Source organism: Astatotilapia calliptera, chromosome 17 (genome assembly GCF_964374335.1).
Source record: "Astatotilapia calliptera chromosome 17, fAstCal68.1, whole genome shotgun sequence".
Classification (NCBI taxonomy): domain Eukaryota; kingdom Metazoa; phylum Chordata; class Actinopteri; order Cichliformes; family Cichlidae; genus Astatotilapia; species Astatotilapia calliptera.
In genome coordinates, this window is record NC_137438.1 from 16,828,661 (window position 1) to 16,850,475 (window position 21,815).

At 40.5% G+C, this 21,815-nt stretch overlaps 1 protein-coding gene across 2 annotated transcripts; it reads right to left on the reverse strand.

The window, feature by feature from the left end:
• Nucleotides 1–783: 783 nt before the first annotated feature.
• On the reverse strand, nucleotides 784–21,555 carry LOC113009077 (desmoglein-2.1-like). Of its 2 annotated transcripts, XM_026147155.2 has the most exons (14): nucleotides 21,335–21,555; nucleotides 18,249–18,374; nucleotides 17,835–17,993; nucleotides 17,580–17,721; nucleotides 17,030–17,187; nucleotides 15,163–15,297; nucleotides 14,866–15,051; nucleotides 13,934–14,343; nucleotides 13,683–13,825; nucleotides 12,920–13,141; nucleotides 4,029–4,271; nucleotides 3,666–3,796; nucleotides 3,239–3,541; nucleotides 784–3,041 (listed from the first exon to the last, which is right to left on the reverse strand). In XM_026147155.2, the coding sequence occupies exons 1-14, from the start codon at nucleotides 21,377–21,379 to the stop codon at nucleotides 1,983–1,985; spliced, it is 3,462 nt and encodes a 1,153-aa protein (XP_026002940.1). In that variant the 5' UTR covers nucleotides 21,380–21,555; the 3' UTR covers nucleotides 784–1,982. The 2 variants fall into 2 exon arrangements, with proteins under 2 accessions (XP_026002940.1, XP_026002941.1); XM_026147156.2 differs by lacking the exons at nucleotides 18,249–18,374; nucleotides 21,335–21,555 and having other exon boundaries at nucleotides 17,580–17,704; nucleotides 17,835–17,955.
• Nucleotides 21,556–21,815: the final 260 nt, after the last annotated feature.

Here is a 21,815-nt window from a genome sequence, read left to right on the forward strand (position 1 = left end):
AACAGCCATCTCTTTCCTGACAATTCCCTTTGTGCATATTCTCTTACATATGATAAGTCAACATTGAAACACCTGCGGCTTTTGGTCAGGTGCGGCTAATGTATGTACAAAACAGGATTTTACCCTGATTTTAGCTTGTGCGGCTAATATTTAGGTGCGCTTTGTAGTCCGGGAAATACGGTAATCTTAATCCCTGGTGTGAAAGCGCTGGCATTTTTGGAAGCTTAATTTTATCAGTACTCCTATATTTTGCATCCAAATATTATACTATAAAAGTGATAAAAAATGATTGAAAGGATGGAAATGTAATGGAAAATTTGTGATTCAACTCCTCGAACCTCAGCATACTATTGGTTTGTAACGTCCCTGTACAAAGACAGGGGAAAAAACAAACAAACTAGCTGGATTCAAGGTCTTGATGCATTGCATTATCAGTCTGGTGTCTACATGATGTTGAGAGTTTATTCCCTGTGTAGACAAAGATTGCATCTGGGCAATACGTGTAAACGAGCTGTTATTATTGTGTTTATTTATCAGTGCTTGTATGAAGCCTTTTCAATTTATTTTACCAAAAGAAAGCGTAGCATCACTCTATGATATTCTTTGAGTGTTATGAAAAGTGCTATGAACCAGTCAACTTACCAATATTTAAAAAAAAAAAAGATTTTAAATAATTAAATAACAAAAATGAACTCACTATATTCCAAATTTGAGTTCATGGTAGAAAAACGTGGAACTGACACAGGGAGAAAAGTGAACATAAAACACTTGCAGACCTTTAAGTGCTCCATACCAAAGATTTTATTATCTTAAGCATAAATGTTTTTCCCCAATACATGCTTTCCCATTGATATTAGGCCACCACATGAGTGTTCAAATATATGGTAATAAATGGATTGAGTTTTTACAATTTCTAACCATTAAAAATTATACATTCAAAAGGAAATGAATGAAACCCTAATACAACATTCAAACAACTGAAAAATGTCAATTAATTACTGAGTTGAAAGTGTGTGAACATGCAACACGAAACAGGGTCCCCATGTTATCCAACATTTACTTCTAATTGCTTCCTATCTTAGGAATATAAATCTTATGAATTCCCCTGTGCCTCCACATCTAGCAAACAGAGCAAAATCAGCCCACTCAAGACAACAACAAAAGCTACAGGTAAAGCCAAACCAGTTGAAGCTGGTATGAAGGAGAGCAAAATAGGATTTTCCCTATACCACAGCAGGACTACTTTGGAGGCTTTAGTTGCACAGTGTTAGTAAGGAGCCAGCTATCTTTAAGCTGGAAGTAGTCCCATCAGTCACTCTCTCACGTTCAGATAGTCCAGTTAACATACACATGCATCATAAAGTTTCCATATTAGAAAGAAAACAAACAAGTTAAAATAATGGTTATAACAAAGTTATATATTTGTAGCCATTAATTCAATTTTATTTATTTAGAGCCAATTCACAACAACCAGTGTCTCAAGGCACTTGATATTGTAAGGTAAAGCCCCTACACTAGAAACACCAGCAGTCATGACCCCTACAGCAAGTGCATTCAACAACAGGAAAAAAAACCCCATCCCATTTAACAGGAAGAAACTTCTGGGAGAACCAGGCTCAAACTGGGGCAGTCATTTGCTGAGACCAGTTGGCAATGAGGGGAAAGAGAAGAGACCAGAAAAAAGACAGGACACAAGGAAATAGTAGTGGTTTATAAAGTGAAAAGAAAAGTGAAAAGACCTTACTAGTATTTATTGTAATGTGTTGAATACTATATTAAACAATTTGCAATGAACATTTCATTTACTGTCTGTACTATTAAACATTTAAACCATTACAGAGATCTTTTGCATGTTTCCATGTAGCATACAAGAAAATTAAGCAGCACAGCTCCCACCCGTAACCTCATATGCACATAGTGAAGTCATAAGAATAGACCTGGAACATATCTTTGCCAAAAGTTTGCACTTTTGCCTTTCTCAGTTAAGTGAATTTCTCCTGTACTTTGTGGGATACAGGGCCAGCGGATACTGTAACAGTAGAGGACCCAAACTTACTGGTCATAGAGCCAGTGGATTGGCTGTCCTTGTAGAGAATTCTTTCAGAGCCAAAGACCTCAGCCTTCTTTGGCAGACCATTTGCATCTTGAACAAAGTTCTCTCTGACCATTAGGATTTTTTGAGATCCAGGAAGGTCTCCTGGTTGTAGAGGACCTCCCTCAACATAGGAAGCCTGATTCCCCTTCCGCACTTTCATTGACCCTGCAGGGACCTTACCCTCTACAACCTTCATGGTCTGAGAGCCAGACAAGTTTGTAGCTTGGATCAAGTTTGCATGACTCCGCTGGGCACCACTGTTATCCACCAGCACCATGGTGGGCTCCTGGGCTTGTCCACTGGACAAGAGAGTGCTTCCCTGAACAAATACTCCTTGGGCAGGTCCAGATTGCGTGTTGTTAACCAGTATCAGGCCTTGAAGGTTGGTGGTTGGTGCTTCAGCCAGGATCATAGTGTTCTGAACCTGTGGTTGGACTACGTAATGCATTGGCTGCAACACAGGAGTGGTTGTGTAGTAGACAGGCTGCTGTTGCTGTATTAGGACCATCTGGCCTTGATTTGCCAACCCTCTTGTCATTGTATTCATCCCTTCCCTCACTGCAGTTGTACTTTCCTTTGCCATTTCAGAATGCTTGGTTGTCTTCATGACCATACTCTGCTCCACTTTGGGCATGGTTGGCTCCAGTTTGGGTGGAGGGGACAGTTTTTGTACACTCACTGAACTTGAAACTGAGGCTGGAGGATTGTTATAGACATTAGACACAGGAGGTGGCACTTGTTTGTCATCATAAGAAATTTTCTCGCCTCTGCACACCTCCGCGAGAGTCTTGAACTTTGGTCCAAGGTTATCAAGAAACTGAAGATCATTGTCTGACTCCAAAAGGCTACAGCAGCCTACTGAGCCAGCAGAGGACCCTTGGCCCTCATAATCATACACCAACAAACCATCTTTCACGCCAAGGTTATCATTTCCATCAGTGACTTTCTGTTGAAGTAAAAAGGACACCATTATTCAGATAGTATTTTTCATGTCAACTCTTGGTATGTGCAAGGAATTTTTATGAACAACTAAATACGTTTTCAGCCTTAAGGGCTAATCAAAACACGTCCCTATAATTAATTCAAATCTCTGCTTTGCTTTTCATTAGCTACTGAACCTTTCCAACTCATGAGATTTCTTACCTGATCGTAATATTGCCTCAAAAAGTGGTCTGGCAGAGCCATCCCATCATAAAGTCCTACACCTCCCAACGATTCTCTTGTCTCAGTCTCAGAGTAGAAACCACTTGGATCCTGTTGGTTCATGCCCCAAATTTCTTTTCTGTAACTACCTTGGTAGTTAGCCCCGTTCAGCCTATTAATGGATCCAACAGATTGTGCGAAATCAAAACTGCCCAACGCATCCATTGCTACAGGTTTTTGAGCCATGGCTACATTTAAGACATCTCCATCCAGTTGTGTTGGCAAGTTCAGTAGTGGCACGTCCTATAATTGCGCCAAAAATGTACATGTTAGTACAAAGTTAAAAATCACTTTGACACAACTTTCATGTAGGCATCACCACATTAGCCAATATTCTTCAGTGCAGTGAAGAAAATACAATTCTCACCGTGTTCTCTCCCTGACGTTCAGTATGGTAGTTGATGAGATGTGACTTTGTATCAAATGGCATCTCAGTAAAGAGGTCTGGGAAGGTTGCAGCACCTCCACATTTGCAGAAGAGTAGCAACAACGGAATCACTGTAAAACCAAGTTTTAATTAACCTTAAATGTAAGGTATGAGGGTGCAGTAATCCTTCAAGGAAGAAGCTATAATTTATATACACAATAAAGTAACAATAAATGTATCATAGTCTTACATCTGTCAGCAGCAGCTGTTTATTTAAAAAACTTTAAGGTGGTTTCCCTCTTCTCTTAATTATCCAAAACCAAAACCAATACATTATGGCAATTAGGATGAATTAACACTTACACAACAAGAGTAATAGGCCCAGGAGTAACAGCCCAATGCCTGCAGGTCCCAACTTCGCTTGTTTGCTTGGCTGACCCTTGGCGCCTTTTTTTCCACACATGATTCCATCCTCACAGGTGCAAACTTCAACCTTGACTTTCTGTGGATCTTGACACATGTGCCCCTGCTGATCCTTCACCAAAAATTCCACCTCATAGATACCAGGCCAAAGAGACTCCCGAGACCGCAAGATAGCTGCAGTGTCTGTCAGAAAACAGAAAAATATGTGAAACAAATTGAACATGAATTAGATTATATAATTTCTGTAAAAATTGTGGTGGGATTGTTGCTACTGCCTTAATAAAATTCAATTCAATTTTAATTATCCAACAGTCGCCTCAAGTTGCTTTATATTGTAAGATAGATCCTACAATAATACAACAGAGAAAATGCCAACAATCATATGACCCTCTGAGCAAGCGCTTTGTCATGAGTGGGAAGGAAAAACTCCCTTTTAACAGGAAGAAACCTCCAGCGGAACCAGGCTCAGGGAGCGGTGACCATCTACTGCGACTAATTGGGGTGAGGGTAAGAAGACAGAAAAAAAGACATGCTGTGAAAGAAAGAAAGAGATTAATAACAAGTATGAGTCAATTCAGAGAGGCCTATTAACACATAATGAGTGACAAAGGTGACTGAAGAAGAAATCAAGAAATCAATGCATCATGGGAATTCCCCAGCAGCCTAAGCCTAATGCAGCAAAACTAAGGGAGGATTCAGGGTCACCTGATACAGCCGTAACTATATGCTTTAACAAAAAAGGTACTGTACTTGATCTGGGGTTTGCTGCTTAGTTAGCTAAAACAAATCTCAAAGTAGCCAGCATATTAGGCTACAATTGTACTGTGCCTAATAGCATGTCTAATAAAGTTGGTAGGGGTGTAGCTGATGATGTAGCCAGGTACACAGGTGCACCTTATATAGTACATGGTGTGGTACTTATACAGCTGTGGTGGCAGGGAAGGGTTTTTGGAGCTCCAACATGTGAGAGGTGAAGCTGTGGATTCAGGAGAAGTAGTGGAGGAGGACTGGGTGGCAGTCTTTATTTTCATGACTATTTACATTGTAGATTCTCACTGAAGGTATCAAAACTATGAATGAACACATATGGAATCATGTAGTAAACAAAAAAGAGTGAAACAACTCAAAACATGTTTTATATTTTTGATTCTTTAAAATAGCTACCCTTTACTTTGCACACTTTACATTCTCTCAATGAACTTCATGAGGAAGTCACCTGAAACAGTTTCCCAACAGTACTGAAGGTGTGCCCCAGAGAGACACTTGTTGGCCCTTGTGCCTTTTCATTCCAAAACATCTAACTGGGTTCAGGTCAGGTGACTGTGGCCATCTTGTGTGGCACTTCATCAATCTCCTTCTTGGTCAAATAGCTCTCATACAGCCTGGAGGTGTGTTTTGTGTCGTTTTTCTTTTGAAAAATAAATGATGGTCCAACTAACTCCATACTGGTTCAGTGTGTCTGCTTGTTGCTTTTCCTGAGTGGTGGTTTCTTAGCAGCTATTTGACCATAAAGGCCTGATTCATGCAGTCTCCTCTGAATAGTTGATGTAGAGACTGACTCTCTGCTGGAACTCTATGGGGCATTAACCTGGGCTCCAGTCTGAGGTGCTGTTAACTTGCAATTTCTGAGGCTGGTGACTCAGATTAATTTATCCTGAGCAGCAGAGGTGACTCTTGGGCTTCCTTTTCTCATGTGAGACAGTTTTTTTCATAGCGCTTGATGGTTTTTGCCACTGCACTTGGGATACACTGGGATACATTCAAAGTTTTAGCAATTTTCCAGACTGACTAACCTTTACTCCATAAGTAATGATGGATTGTCATTTCTCTTTTCTTAGCTGATTGGTTCTTGCCATAATAGGAATTCTAACAGTTGTCAAATAGGGCTGTCAGCTGTGTACAAACCTGATTTCTGCACAACATAACTGATGGTCCCAACCCCATCAAGAAGAAAAGAAACTCCACAAATAAACCCTGACAAGATACACCTGTGAAGTAAAAACCATTTCAGGTGACAACATCATGAAGCTCACTGAGAGCTGTGTTGTTGTTTTTTAACAATTTTTCCTTTGCTACATAATTCCGTAGTGTGTATTATATAAAAAAATATTCCCGGCTCGCCCCTGCAGGCAGTCTTTATCCTCCTAGCTTGGGTCCTCTACCAGAGGCCTGGGAGCTTGAGGGTTCTGCGCTGTTCCTAGGTCTGCGCTCTTCTGGACAGAGATCTCAGATGTTGTTCCTGGGATCTGCTGGAGCCACTCGCCTAGCTTGGGGGTCGCTGCACTGAGCACTCCAATTACCACTGGGACCACTGTTACCTTCACTCTCCACATCGTCCCGAGCTCTTCCCTGAGCCACTGGCACTTCTCCAGCTTCTTGTGTCTCTTCTTCCTGATGCTCCTGTCAGTTGGTATTTGTTACATCTATCACTACAGCCGTCTTCTTCTGATTGCCCGCCACTACTATGTCTGGTTGTTTAGCCATCACCATTTTGTCCATCTGTATCTGGAAGTCCCACAGGATCTTAGCTCGGTCATTCTCCACCTCCCATTTTGACCTCAGGACTTTCAGGCCATAGTCGGCACAGATGTTCCTGTATACTGTGCTAGTCACTTGGTTATAGTGTTCCATGTATGCCCTGCCTGCTAGCATCTTGCACACGGCTGTTATGTGCTGGACTCAGGGGCACCTTTACACATCCTACACGTCGGGTCTTACCCGGTGTGATGGACCCCAGCCTCTATGGATCTTGCGCTCAGAGCTTGTTCTTCTGCTGCCATGATTAGTGCCTCTATGCTGTCTTTCAGTCCAGTTTTGTCCAGTCACTGGTAGGATTTCTGAATGTCAGCCACTTCCTATATCTGCCAGTGCTACATACTGTACAGGGGCCTGTCCTTCCATGATGGTTAGTCCTCCTTCTTGGGTTTGTGCTGCCTGAGGTATTCACTGATCACGTGGTTGATCATGACCATCTTCCTGATGTACTGGTGGACATATGTTGTCTCAATATGGAATGTTGTACTGACACTCACTAGTCCCCAGGTTCCTTTCTTCCGCATAGCACACAGTCTCAGGGTGCTGGACTTGTGGTGAAACCCTCCGTGCATGGTCAGGAACTGCCTGCTCTTGACGTCAGTGACTTCTATCTCCTCCTGTGGCCAGCTTATTGTCCCAGCAAGGTACTTGATTACAGGCAGGGCGAAGATGTTGATAGCCCGGATCTTGTTCTCAAGGTTCAAGGTTCAAGGTTCTTTTGTCCATGAAACCATAAAGCTGCACTTTCTTTTTGCCTTATAGTCTCATTTGTCATAACTTCTCCGTTTTGTGGTAAGCTTTTCTTTGGCTGTCACTTCTTCACCCCGACCTGTCTTATTTGGCTCAGCAGAACTAAAATATATATACTGCTACTTTTACACACGGACTCACATAAGCTCAGCGATTCTCTGCGCGATCAACCTCTCACATGTTTAAGCTTGCTGCGGGAGATTTCACTTGTCATGTTTGCATAGTAAGCTAACGATTAATAAGACGATGTCAGAGGAATTGGTGCGCAAATTATCATCACTCACAGATCAGTGCTGTCATTGCAAAGTGAAAGCAAAAAAAACAAGCGCAAATTCAAACGCGATTTCAATATGTCACATATTGACAGTGGCTCACCGATGCCAATGACATAATTACCCAACTACATTTCTGAAAGAATGCAAAAGCATTGACATATATTTTTCCTATAATAGCCCGACGGGCAGGGCAGAGAGATTTTTGTAGCCCGACTGGAAAGATCGCTAGCTCCGGGACGTCGGGCTAGCGATATTGCAAGCCCTGTATCTGATTGAGGAATCACTCATCTTTGGAAAAGAGAGTTTATTACAGAGAAATGGCTCTTTCCAAAATAAAAGCTATACTATCCGCTTCTTCTGGGCTATATTCTCAGCAGCATAAGGAGAATCATGTGCTAACAGCTGTCTAAATGACTCGGCTAAAGTTAGTAGCATGCTTGCTTTTTTTTGTCTGCTTCCACTTGTCTTTGCACTAGGATGATGTCGGCATAAATGTGCAGTCATATTCGTCGTGTTCCCACTAGTGCTTTCAGGTTAATCTCGTTGAAATGACCTTAACGCCACAACACCGCAAATCTCCGTTAACGAGCTACCGCCGATCGCTCCGTGCATGGGGCTAGACGGCCAACACGTTAACGAGCTAACTGCGCTAGCACACTAGTTCACACCAATGTAATTGAGCATTGCATGGCACATCCAACATACTGTTTTACTTTAGTCCATGACTCGCTTACCTTCAGGGTCATACGTCACATGAAAACCAAAATAATTCCAAACGCCAGATCTGAATGAGGGTGGGGGAGGTGCCCTGCGCTCTTCCTTCTGACTATGCTGTCTGTGTTGAGCGCTCAGTGGATCTGCGCTCCACAGTGCAGCCTAGGCGGAGTAGTCGAACACAGATTCACTGAGCGCTCAACACAGACAGCATCGTCAGAAGGAAAATTGATAAAATAAATTACAAATGTTGTATTGTTCGATACATATGCGTACCGAACCGAAAGCACTGTATCGAACGGTTCAATATCGATACGAATATCGTTGCACCCCTGATATATATATATATATATATATATATATATATATATATATATATATATATATATATATATATATATATATATATATAGCACAAGATCCATAGAGGCTGGGGTCTATCACACCAGGCAAGACCCCAGGTGCAGGCTGTGTAAAGATGCCCCAGAGACAATCCAGCACATAACAGCAGGGTGCAAGATGCTAGCAGGCAAGGCATACATGGAACGCCATAACCAAGTGGCCGGCATAGTGTACAGGAACATCTGTGCTGAGTACAACCTGGAAGTCCCGAGGTCAAAATGGGAGATGCCCCCAAGGGTGGTGGAGAATGACCGAGCTAAGATCCTGTGGGACTTCCAGATACAGACGGACAAAATGGTGGTGGCTAACCAACCGGACATAGTGGTGGTAGACAAACAGAAGAAGACGGCCGTAGTGATCGATGTAGCGGTTCCGAATGACAGCAATATCAGGAAGAAGGAACACGAGAAGCTGGAGAAATACCAAGGGCTCAGAGAAGAGCTCGAGAGGATGTGGAGGGTGAAGGTAACGGTGGTCCCCGTGGTAATCGGAGCACTAGGTGCGGTGACTCCCAAGCTAGGCGAGTGGCTCCAGCAGATCCCGGGAACAACATCGGAGATCTCTGTCCAGAAGAGCGCAGTCCTCGGAACAGCTAAGATACTGCGCAGGACCCTCAAGCTCCCAGGCCTCTGGTAGAGGACCCGAGCTTGAAGGATAAACCGCCCGCAGGGGCGTGCTGGGTGTTTTTATACACATATATATATATATATATATATATATATATATATATATATATATATACACATTGGGTGAATGTGCAGTAGTAGCAGGTGAATTCTGTACATTAATATGAATAGACATCTGACTATTTTACAGGATAGACAATATAAACATATTTAAAATTAAAGGAATTGAAATGTACATTGTGCCTTGGTTTAGTGTCTGGAAGAGTCCTGTCTCAGTCAATTATAGATGATGTGAGAGGGCGGGTGTGTGTGTTTAGGGCACGGATGGCTTGGGGATAGAAGCTCCTCTTGAGTCTCTCTGTCCTTGCCCGGAAGATGCGGAACCTTCTACCAGATTGCAGAAGTTGGAACAGTTTGTTGCCAGGATGGGACGGGTCCTTCAGTATCTGCGCTGCTCTAGTCCGGCATCTCCTGGTGTAGGTGTCCTGAAGCGGGGGGAGAGCAATCCTGCAGCAGCGTTCTGCTGTACGGATCACTCTCTGGAGAGCTTTTTGGTCCTTCACACAGCTGTTCCCAAACCACGATGTCATGTTCTGTGTGAGGATGCTCTCCACAGCGCCTGTATAGAAAATCCTGAGAGACCCTGAACTTCCTCAGTTGTCGTAGGTGATACAGGCGCTGCCTAGCCTTTTTGGTCTGGACCTGAATGTGGGCAGCCCATGTCAGGTCTGAGGAGATGTGGACACCAAGATACTTGAAGGACTGCACCCTCTCCACTGGAGCTCCATTGATGATAATGGGCTTGTAGTCCACCACCAGCTCCTTGGTCTTGCTGACGTTCAGCTGGAGGTGGTTGTCCTGGCACCACGATGCCAGATTCTTCACTTCACCCATGTAGGCCGCCTCATCGTTGTTGGAGATGGCACCCAACACCATTGTGTCGTCAGCAAACTTCACAATGGTGTTGGAGCCATGGGTGGCCACACAGTCTGAAGTGTAGAGGGAGTAGAGCAGTGGCGAGAGGACACATCCCTGAGGTGCTCCTGTGTTGATGGTGATGCTGTTGGAGAAGCACCTGCCCACCCTCACCACCTGAGTTCTGCCAGTGAGGAAGTCCAACACCCATGCACACAGACGGCTGTTAAGTCCCAGATCCCTGAGCTTTGTGAACAGTCTGCAGGGCACTATTGTGTTAAACGCTGAACTGTAATCAACAAACAGCATTCGCACATACTTACCCTGTTTCTTGTCCACGTGGCTGAGAGTGGTGTGTAGGACGTGGGCGATGGCATCCTCTGTGGATCTGTTGGATCTGTAGGCGAACTGCAGCGGATCTGTGGTGTCTGGGATGGAGGAGGAGATGATGTTCTTCAGCAGCCTCTCAAACACCTTCATTACTACCGAGGTCAGTGCAACTGGCCAGTAATCGTTCAGGGATGAGGGTTTGCTGTTCTTGGGCACAGGGATGATGGTGGATCTTTTGAAGCAGTTCTTACTGTTCAGTTGACTCCTCAGGACTTGCCTGACCCTCTGCAGGTACTTGGTGGTTGCAGCTTTCTTAGTGGCCTCTTCATGGTTCCCATTTGCATGTGAGATTTGAAGGTGCTTGTAGCTGTCCTTAATGTCTGCAATGTTGCCTTCTGGTAGTTTGATCCCCTCAATTCTGACTACCTTCCCTCTCCTTGTTATCATCCAACTATAACGACATTCCAATGTCGCTGTTGTACATCCTGGTGATGTCTCATTCGCTCTTGGTGAACAGCTACATCTATGTAAATGAGGTCGCTGACAATTGCTTCATTCTGTAGTCCCCAAAAATTAGTTGGGGCAAACATTTTCAGGAGGTAAGTGGGAAGATTTCTCCAAGTGGTGAAGACGGCTGCACAAAGGGCATCTACTGTCTGGAACTGTTGTCCATTTTAAAAAAAATTCCTTTGCCATCCATCCCCCCAAATTTGTAATTGGATTTAGATCAGGGGAACATGCAGGATGGTCCAAAAGAGTGATGTTATTCTCCTTGAAGAAGTCCCTTGTCCTGCGGGCATTGCGTACTGCAGCATTGTCCTGTTGAAAAACATAGTCGTTAACACACAGACGAGGGCTCTCAATCATGAGTGATGGTCTCTGCAACATCTGGACATAGCCAGCAGCCGTTTGACGCCCCTGCACCTCCTGAAGCGCCATTGTTCCACCAAAGGAAAAAGCACCCGAGACCATTATGACGTCCCCTCCACTGTGGCGCGTAGAGAACATCTCAGGTGGCATCTGCTTGTCATGCCAGTAACGTTGGGGTCTTCCACTTGACTTTTTTGTTCCACAATCCTTAGGATCATTTAAGAAATTCCAAATGACTGTCTTATTGTGCCCCACCTCAGCAGTGATGGTGTGCTGCAAGAGACCATACTTGTGCAGTTCAACAACCCAACCACGTTCAAATTGGGAAAAGTTTTTTTTGCCTTTGACGTCAGAAGATCATGACAGTGTGACCACCTGACAGAAAAAGACAATGAATCCACATTTCTGCACAGATTTGGCCTTTTAAAGGTATGTGGTCCTAAACGTTTGATCAGCTGTAAAACAGCCTATTTCAGTTTAAGTGTTGTTTTCAATAAATTACATGCTCAAAAAAATGTTTTGTCTCACTCCCATTTCTTCTTGTAGCATGTTGAAAGCTCTACATTTTACCTTGTTAAGATCCAACCATGCAAAATATGATTTTTTGCCATTTTTCAAGTGGTCTTAAACTTTCGATCTGGACTGTGTATATATGTATATACATATACAGAAGTAAAAAGGAATCATGCAAATTGAAGTGAAATATAGTGAACTAATGTGATAACTGTAATAAAGTAGCTTTTGCTAGAAAGTGGTCAAAACTTTTATGTGAGAGGTCACAGGGAGAAGGTGAGACGATGCTTGGATGTCACATCAAGTGACTGGATGCAAATATTGGCCATGTGAAGATGGAAAGGTGGAGGGAAGAGGATGTATAAAACTCTTTGCAGGTAACCATTAGCCGTTATTTCTTTGTAGTTTTGTCATAGCGAGCAGAAGATCCTCTATTGCCAGAGCGTCTTCTCTTTCTTCCACTAAAACTTCAATAAAACCAATAGATATACAGCAACAATTTAGATTTGATTATTTAAGATTTTTACTTTTTTCTAAAATTTAAATTGATTTAATTATGTGATTATTATTAACTGATTGAGCCATTTGCTTTTCCCTTGCTAAATCACTTAAATAAAGCACCGTATCTGCAATTAAAGTTCATTTTGTTTATTTCAATTTTTTTTTTGAAAACAGTTCGTCAGATAGGTTTGTTGTGGTACTGTTTTGAACGTGACCAATCACATTTGAGCCATCGTTTCCTTGGAGTCTATTTCTTAACTGTAAAAAGTCCGATAAATTTGGACAAGAAGAAGTTAACACAGAGAAGAGAGCAAGTACACACTCATCTTCTTTGGCCAGTCGGTGGTTCAGTCTCTGAATGTACCACACTCATGATATTGTGGTGATGTTTTCTACTCACCATTAAGATGCTCCACTTGCCATTTTCCCTTAGTGCCTTCTGGGAGGATCTCAAACACAAAAGGAGGTCCATTGGGAAATGCATCCTCATCATTAGCGTTCACTATAACAGCATCCACTGTTGTGCACATAGTCTCCATGTTACTTGTCAAGATGGGGCAGTGGTCATTAAAATCCTCCACTTGGATGGCTATGGTGCCAGTGGCTGTTTTATCAGGTGTGTCTGGTAAATTAAAAAAAAAGAAATAAATAAAAAGCAAGAATTTAACATTTTTCCTTTGATTATGTCCATTTTGTCAGAGATAAGTTCAAGAACTATTTGCTTTACTATTACTATTTTTGGACAAAAAGTAAAACTAATATTGATTTTGTTTATTTACATGAATCTTACTGCTGAATAGCCATTTTGTTTTTATTCATGACAAGTCGGCATTATACAGACCGTACAGATGTATTTAGCCAGCAATGTGATGCACTTGTAGTTATGTTGCATTAGGTTTTTAATCATGCATCAATACCCTGACAGTAAATAATAATTTTTTCGTCTACAAAATATCAGGCAATTTGTTTACAATATTATGTTTAGTAAAAACTATCACCGGTTGTGTTACATTTATGTTTTTTAATTTCACAGTAAAGGAAGTTGGCTTGACTAATAAGTGAGAAATTCCCAGGGGTTGCAATTCCAAAGCTACTTTTCAAGGGTACTCCCCTTACGTAAATAATTTTTGAAGTGTCGGCATTTATACAGTAAAGCAGCATACCTTCTGAAACGCAGAGTATCTTGGCAAAATATGTCCCATTGACCAAGTGTGGAGATTCCCTGTCAGGCATCTTGTTCAGTTTGATCTCAGCTGTGACTGGGTCAATAGTTAGCCAGTTGTTAGGGTCGAATCCCTTAATATACCTACAGCAGAAATAAGCTATATTGTTATTACGGTGAATGAAAGGTGAAATTGACACTGTAGTTTAGTTTTAGTGGCTTTAATGTGCACTTATTTGTATATGCACTGACCTGACATTTTGAGCGGGTTTCCTAGTGTCTCCATCTATTGCAGGGTAGCTGGCAATAACATCTTTAATGTTGAAGGAGGTGCTTCCCTCTGAGACATGAATGGCTTTAACTTTGGGATCAAACTTTGCCCCTTCAGGCTGGTTCTTCACATTGATTTTGATAGGATAGGTTTTAAAGGGTGTCCCACCAGAAATCCCAGCAGCTCCAGTTGCACCCCCTGCTCCTCCACCACCCCCTCCTCCTCCCCCTGCTCCTCCTCCTCCTCCCCCTGCTCCTCCTCCTCCTCCCCCTGCTCCTCCCCCCCCTCCTCCAATAGTTATTCCAGCACTTGTCCCAGATCCATATGGCTGAGCCTTGTTCCTCACAGATAGTCCAAGTTCAATGTCTTTTACATCTTCATAGTCCACAGCCTACACAGATGACAGACAGAAACAAAGATTATCTGTTACAATTCATCATAATAATGACAGATGTTTGCATTTATTAATGGTCTTCCTGAGTTAAATGAAAACAATTAATCATTAATAATTCACAAACTTACTGCCAATTAGTACATGAGGTTAAAGAAAATGTCAAAGATATACAGAAATTCTATTCATAATTATATGGACAAAATTTTAGGCGGACCCAAGAACAGTCAGATAAGAGATGATGATCTCATGGGCATGCACTACTTAACTAACCGAAAAAATTTAACTATTTCACAATATAAAACATGTATTTGTTTTTCTGGACAGTACAGTTTGCCGGACAATTTGATCAAACGGACACTGGACTATTCCACCAGATTTGGTGTTTAAAATGCATATGCTCTGAGATATCAAGATTTCTATTTGCATTGTTTTTATGCTGTATTAAAGACTAGGATTAATAATAATAATAATAATAATAACAACAACAACAACAACAAGTTTCATTTCAAACTGCAGTACCTTATCAAGCATTAGGATTCCCTCGTTGGTGTTGGGATCTGTTTTAATGCTAAAATACCCAGCCTCGTTGCCCTTGACAATATCAAATACAGCTTCCCAGTTGTCAGTGCCTTGCAGGTCCAGGTCCTGTGCTTTGATCCTCATCACCTCCACACCTTCTGTGTTCTCCTCAATGCTACCTTCATACTATAGGTGGAGAATATAAAAAAAAATCATAGGGGTTATTTCAGCAATATGTTGCATATATTTGTAAATAACTACACAGTTGATTTAAAAGAGAGCAAGAAAGAAAACTACCTGCTCTTTTTCCAGAGTTGGTAGGTTGTCATTCACATCACCAACAGCTATAGTAACAGTGGCAGTTCCAGTGTTCCCCTCTGGTTTACCATTTAGGTCCTGACCTTTTACTGTCAAGATATACTGATCACATTTCTGAAATCACAGACCAATAAGTTACTAATTTCTTAGAGAGACTGCATCACACTTTACTGTAGCAATATTTCTGGTTAGCTATCCATTAGGTAGGTAGGCAAAATAGCTAACCAGGAACACTTTCAGTGATCAAAGGGAAAAAAACAAAAACTGTCCACTGATATAAATTTGGTGACTAGTATAGTCCATGAATTTGCCTTTGCCTCATGTTCTCCAGTGCAGGATTAGAGAAGGATCATAGGAGCTCGTACTAAAAAGACTGTTTCTCTAACTCCAAGTCTCTTTGTTCTGGTCACAAAGACCAGAACAAAGTTTCATGACTTTTCCCCCCAGCTTCCACACAGATTGAAGTTTCATTAGTCACTTTGTTCTAAAACTTCCCATTTACAAGTATAAGTCAGTTTAAGTTATTGGTGTTTGTTCTGTTTCCCCTATTGTATGTAAATATTATGGCCAAACCACTATAAAGGTAACCCTGCAGCGTCTTTGTGGTTAGGTCAGTTTGTGCTACGTCCACACTAGCCCGGATTGATTTAAAAATGGCATTTTTGTCTGAAAACGCTCCACATCCACACTAGCATTTTCAGTCGTATTCACAGAGTTGTGCGTCCACATTGAAACGGCTGAAAGCGCTTATGTTCCAGTATTGCGCATGCGTGAAAAGCAAGAAGATTCGGCCTGCCTCATTTCTGTCTGCCGTTTATTTACTTTCCATCTCTTTGAAACGTCACGGCAAAATGTCGAGGAAAAGCACAGAGTTTTTTTAAATGGACTAACAATGAGGTGGAGTTGTTGCTGCGAGTAACACAAAAGTACAAAGTTGCAAAAGTGAGTGAGAATTAAAGAATTTGAAGAAAAGCTATCTGGAGCATGTACATACTGAGAGCATTTTGAGTTTTGAGAGCGTTTTGAAAACGCCATCTCAGTGTGGACGGGAGGCCAAAATGTAGAGAAAACGATGCGTTTTCAAACGAAAATGCATTAGTGTGGACGTAGCTTGTGAGTTAAGGTGGATATACTTTGTTTGGTTAGATACGGTTTTTTCCAGTAGAATTTATATTTAGTAGACATCTTTGAAGGGCCCATAAATTATATTTTGAACTTTGTCCTTTTGAACTTTTTTTTAGGGTAAAATAAAAATAACACACACACAGAGACACACACTTTGAAATCCAGAGTTTTCATTAAGCACCAAATATATTACATATCATGTTTTAACTGTTTAAAACGTTTAATGTTTGCAAACTTTCTCATATTTTCTCCGTACTCACGGTCAGGTGTTCTGTAAAAATGCTGTTCTAAGCGGTTTACTGAATATATAGATAACCAAGTTGTTTGTTGAGATTAGGGAAAGCCATATGTATAAAAACAGAATTCCAGAGTGTGGAATTTAACAACAACAACAAAAACAAATTACCTGAGCTGCAATAAAATGGTTAATAACCAAGATGATAATTATTTTTGGCAAATAATAGAAATATCAGTTGATTAACATCACTGCTCATTACTCTAATAAACATTATGTATTTACTGAACTTTACCATCTGAAAAAATGTCTTAAACTAGATTTTCATTGGACTTTAAAATTCAGATGCTAGAATAATTACTCTAACATCTGATTGTATTATTAATAATCATATTATGATTATGATTATTATTATCATTAAATATCAAAATTCAAATAAAAAATTAACTACATAGCTCTGAAACTGGTGTGGGGTTTAGTTCATACCTCTCTGTCTAATTTGTTTTTGATGAAGATGGACCCGTCACTGTTCATGTAAAACATGTCATGAGGTGGTGTCTGGTCTATGATGGTATGAAAAACCTGGGAATTGGGATTGTCTGGTTCATCGGCATCCGTTGCCGCGACTTTCATAACAAAAGTCCCTGTAAGCATATCAAGGAATGACATTTTAATTTCTCAAAAAACAAAAACAAACAAACAAAACCTCTCTGTGGCATCTTCAAAAGTTGAGATTACGACGACCTGGATGATGGAGAATCTACACAGACAACATCAAGAGTTCTAGTATCGCCTAATACCTTCAACACAACCCATCTCACAGCTGATGTACATTAAAAAAAAACACCCTGTTCCATAATACATTGTTTAGTTTGAGTATAACATTACATTTAAGTAAGTTCAACCTGTAAGCAATGTAACAAAAACAAAAACTTTGTTTTCATTTATTAATTGAATATTAGTCATATGGGAATATGGAGTCATCACATGCCGGATAGTGATTAGTGAGGAATTTTCATAAAAACGAAGCACTAACCTCTCGGTGTAAGCTCATCCACACGCCCAGTATAGACGTCTTCAAACACTGGTGCATTGTCATTCTGATCAGTAACCTTGAATCGTACGTCGATGTTTTCCTCTGCCAGAGTGCCATCATTGTACCTAGCAACACCAGAAAGCTAAAATTGGAAACCTCGTTAGGTTTAATTAAGACGTTACAAATATTTATGTAAACTGTTGATACGGAATGCACTGAAGTCATGATGGAAAATAACCGTTTTGTCTCACTCACATTGTACATACTGATGAACTCTCTGTCAAGTAATTGGGTCACACGAATAAATCCAGTTCTTTCGTGAACTACAAACACATGGAAGGGATCTTGGTTTGCGCCACGGCCATTCAGGAAGTATTTGAGATTTCCTTTACCATCATCTAAATCTGAATGAATCTGAAAATGAGATGAAAAGCTAAGCATAGCATAATTCACAAATATGTCATAATCATAGGACAATAACAACAACAAAGACAACACAGATTCCTTATAGATTCCTCATATCTTAGTATGTTAATGCTAAAAACCTTAATATATTGTATATCATGATTTTCTAACCCTAATAAAAATTATTTTAATCAATTTAATTAAAATAAAAAATTAAAAGATCATCAAAATAAAAAGGAATAAAAAACTAAATCAATGACTCACCCTGGCAACAGAAGTCTTTTGTGTGTGGTCCACATTTTCCTCCAATTTCAGTGGTGGGGGAAGCCAGGCTCTTTTTCTTCTTATTAGACTGTCTCCAGATTTGGCTTTCGTCACAACAGCCTGGACCTGAAATACAACACATACGCTTAAATATGTTTGGAGAAATCACCAGCCATTTAAAGAAAACAAGAACACCCATTTTTAATCCTTGTCAAGCATTTCTTGGAATTACTGTCTGTAATTTAAAACCTAGAGAGATGCTTAAAGATCAGGTTTTTGTTATATATCAGTTTGAAAAACCTTAAAAGCAACAGTCTGCAATTGTTTGTCAATCTTCTTGTCTTTAGCAGGTAAAATATGACTTGGCGAATAATTCACTCACAGCAGGAAAGTTTCAGGTCTTTACTTTCAAAAATTCTTGCTCTGGCTGAGTTGTCACACATACATGCTCGCTGCACACACACACACACACACACACACACACACACACACACACACACACACACACACACACACACACACGTATGTAAATATGTGTGTGTATGCATGCATGTGTGGCGTCTCAGCCAGCCAACAAACTCTGCAGGCTACATTGTGAACTAATCATAAATCAAGATGCTATTAAACTGTGCATGTAAAAACACACACCTTGCAGGGGCTATAAAGCTGCTAGCTTTCCCACACACAAAAGCTGACACATCTCTTGCCACTACTGGAAAGGTTCAGTTGAAGCATGTAAGGTAATAATGAGAAGAAAAGTAAGGAGTGGTTGTATACTTTTACTGCCATCAAATAACTCATTCAGAGCACTTAAAAACAACTCTCTATTCACTTGAAGAAATCTCTCTAAGGTCAGAACCTTATTTCCCACACTTTTATAACTATGAAACCAAATGTATTTATTATAGTGACCTAATGGTTTTTCAGAATGTAAAGTGAAGAATCAACAGTTATAGATAATAATAACATTCAGTTATGAACAACAGAATTTTTCCTGAGAGTTTTTTACTTTTGAGTTTGCGGTCTGAATGCCAATAGCTATTCCATCCGAATCACATCTTGATTCAAGCAACACCAAACAACTTTAGTTCGGTAAAAAGGTAAAATAGTACAAAGGGGGAAAAAAGCTCAGGCGTGTCCAAGCTGGCCTAGTTAATGCAGAGGCTGAACTAGAGTGTAAGCCAGTGTTGTGCCAAAAAGCGACTGAAAAAAAGTGATTTCAGAGTTTTCTGTGTGTGTTTTGTAGTCTACAATGCTTACTTATACTGTTAAACAGACCTTAGTGAACAGGATTTATGAATGGGTTAGATTCAGGGGTCTCAAACTTAGTGAGCTGTAGGCCACTGCTTGCGCAGTCTTCTTATTGGAGGGCTGCTTACGTGTTCAAATAGTAAGAAAAAACCCCAAGAATACACCCACAAATATGTCTAAAAATGCAGTGGTTTGTTTTTTTAAACTTTAAATATTGTATAACAAGAGAAAACTGCAAACATGAGTGCAAATCTTTTTTTCCCCTCACTCTTAACTGAAGCCTTTCAGTGAATTACCAAATACACAAACTGATACTCTCTTTCTGCCTAGACACGGTCCAGCACTTCTGCTATGATTTTGTTCGTATTTAACAAAATACAAATGCAGACATAAGAGTACACATTAGGTTTTGACTGTTAGTGAGAATTGTTTTCTTTACAAATAACTGTCACTGAACTAACACACCCGGTCCTTCAAGATGTTTGTACTCTCTGCTCATATTGCCTTCATATAAAATATATACTTTTTGCTTTTTACAGAACTTATTTTAACATTGCACTCAGCAACAAACAAATCCTCCCAAAGAAAAAACACCTAAAGGGCCAAATCGCATTATATTTTTTCACAGCAATATACAGTAGGGGTGACACAGTCGTAAGTGGTCCCTGCATGGGCCACGAGTTTGAGACCCCTGGGTTAGATATAAAATAGAAGAACTATTCCTTTTTGAAGTATCTTTATGACTGCATCATTTTAACCATATTATAATCAATCCAGTCCTCCTTGGTAACCTATCACATCACAGTTCTGCTCTATTTGTTACAACTTCTGCTAGCCAGCTCTCTCCCGAAAAATACATTTTTAATGTCAATGGCACTTTTTGCCGGGATAAATAACAGGATAAGTAACAGTCACTTTCCAAAAATTGATTAGAGCTTCTGATAGGGATGCTCCCTCTACCTCAAAATTACTTGATATATTTTAGGAGAGATGTGTTTGATCTATTTTTTGACAGATTATAGATCAAGCAAGTCATTTATAACAGTTTAAATGTGAGCAATCATTTTATGGCAAACACCGGGGTCTTGCCAGTGAAGCTGCCCCGACACAATCTGTTTCCCCTTCTGGAGCGCGCCCTGGGCAAGGACAGCGGATCCAGTCGACTCCGCCTCAATTCCAACCAACAGTCGTGGCTGATATTTTACTTTAGTAAAAAAAGTTAAAGACGAATGTCATTACATTGCCGTTCATTTGTTTGGGTCACGACAGAAAATTATACATTTATTGTTGTCACGTTGTGCCGGAGGGGATTATTTCAGCAAACTGAGGACGTTTTGCCTGATAAGCGCATAATCACGTCTGCGGGAAGTCGACTTTTCTAAACTAACGCTCAATATACCAGATTCTCAAACCACATTTGTCAATGATTTGGACAGGGGGAGGAAATTGCGGCAGGTTCAGCTTGATATTATTTATAACACATATTTGATTTTATTTATTACAAATTATCTCCGGGATAACTACCTTGACACGGCATCACGTTTTAGCAGACGATCGCTTTTTAGCACCGGTTTTGCTTCATATTGCCTGCTGAAATCACGATGATGCTAATTTTACTATTCATAATTGTGATTAGATTTAAAAATGCTTGACTATAATTTGTTGTCTTTAATCTATTATACATTTTGATTGATTTATGTTTTAAAAAGATGAAAAACCTAAATAATAAAAGCAACAAAAGAATCACATTATGAATTAAGCTTGTTTCATAGAAAAAAAACTACTTTCCATATGAAAGTCTTTTCTAATCGACACAAAAGTCTTTCTGGACTCACCACAAAAAGTAGCAACACAAACACGGGCCAACAAATCCGAATCATGACTGAAGAAACGTCTCAGGGGAGTCTCCCAGCGGCATGGAGAGTTTCTTACTGTCTGGATAAAAGCTGTCAAACGACTATCAATTTCACTGGCATCTACTTAAGACTTGGAAAAGAAAAACATCACGCCAACGCCAACAACTTTTACTGCGATACAAAAGACACGTGGGCGTTACACACACTCAACAAAGGCAACACCCTGGCTGTTTCGTGCAGGTGTGGCATTCACTGAGCGCATGCGTGTAACCTGCCAAGTGCAAAGTAAGCCACACCCAATTGTTCTTATAAGCTCATAAACATAAAAAACGCATAGTAACACAGGATACCTTACAATTTTAAAGATAATTTAAACATGTGAAATGATTTACTCCTGCACTAACCTCACCAGGCGGATGGATAACACTTCCCTTCCTTTTCTTGTTTGTTTTTGTGTTTT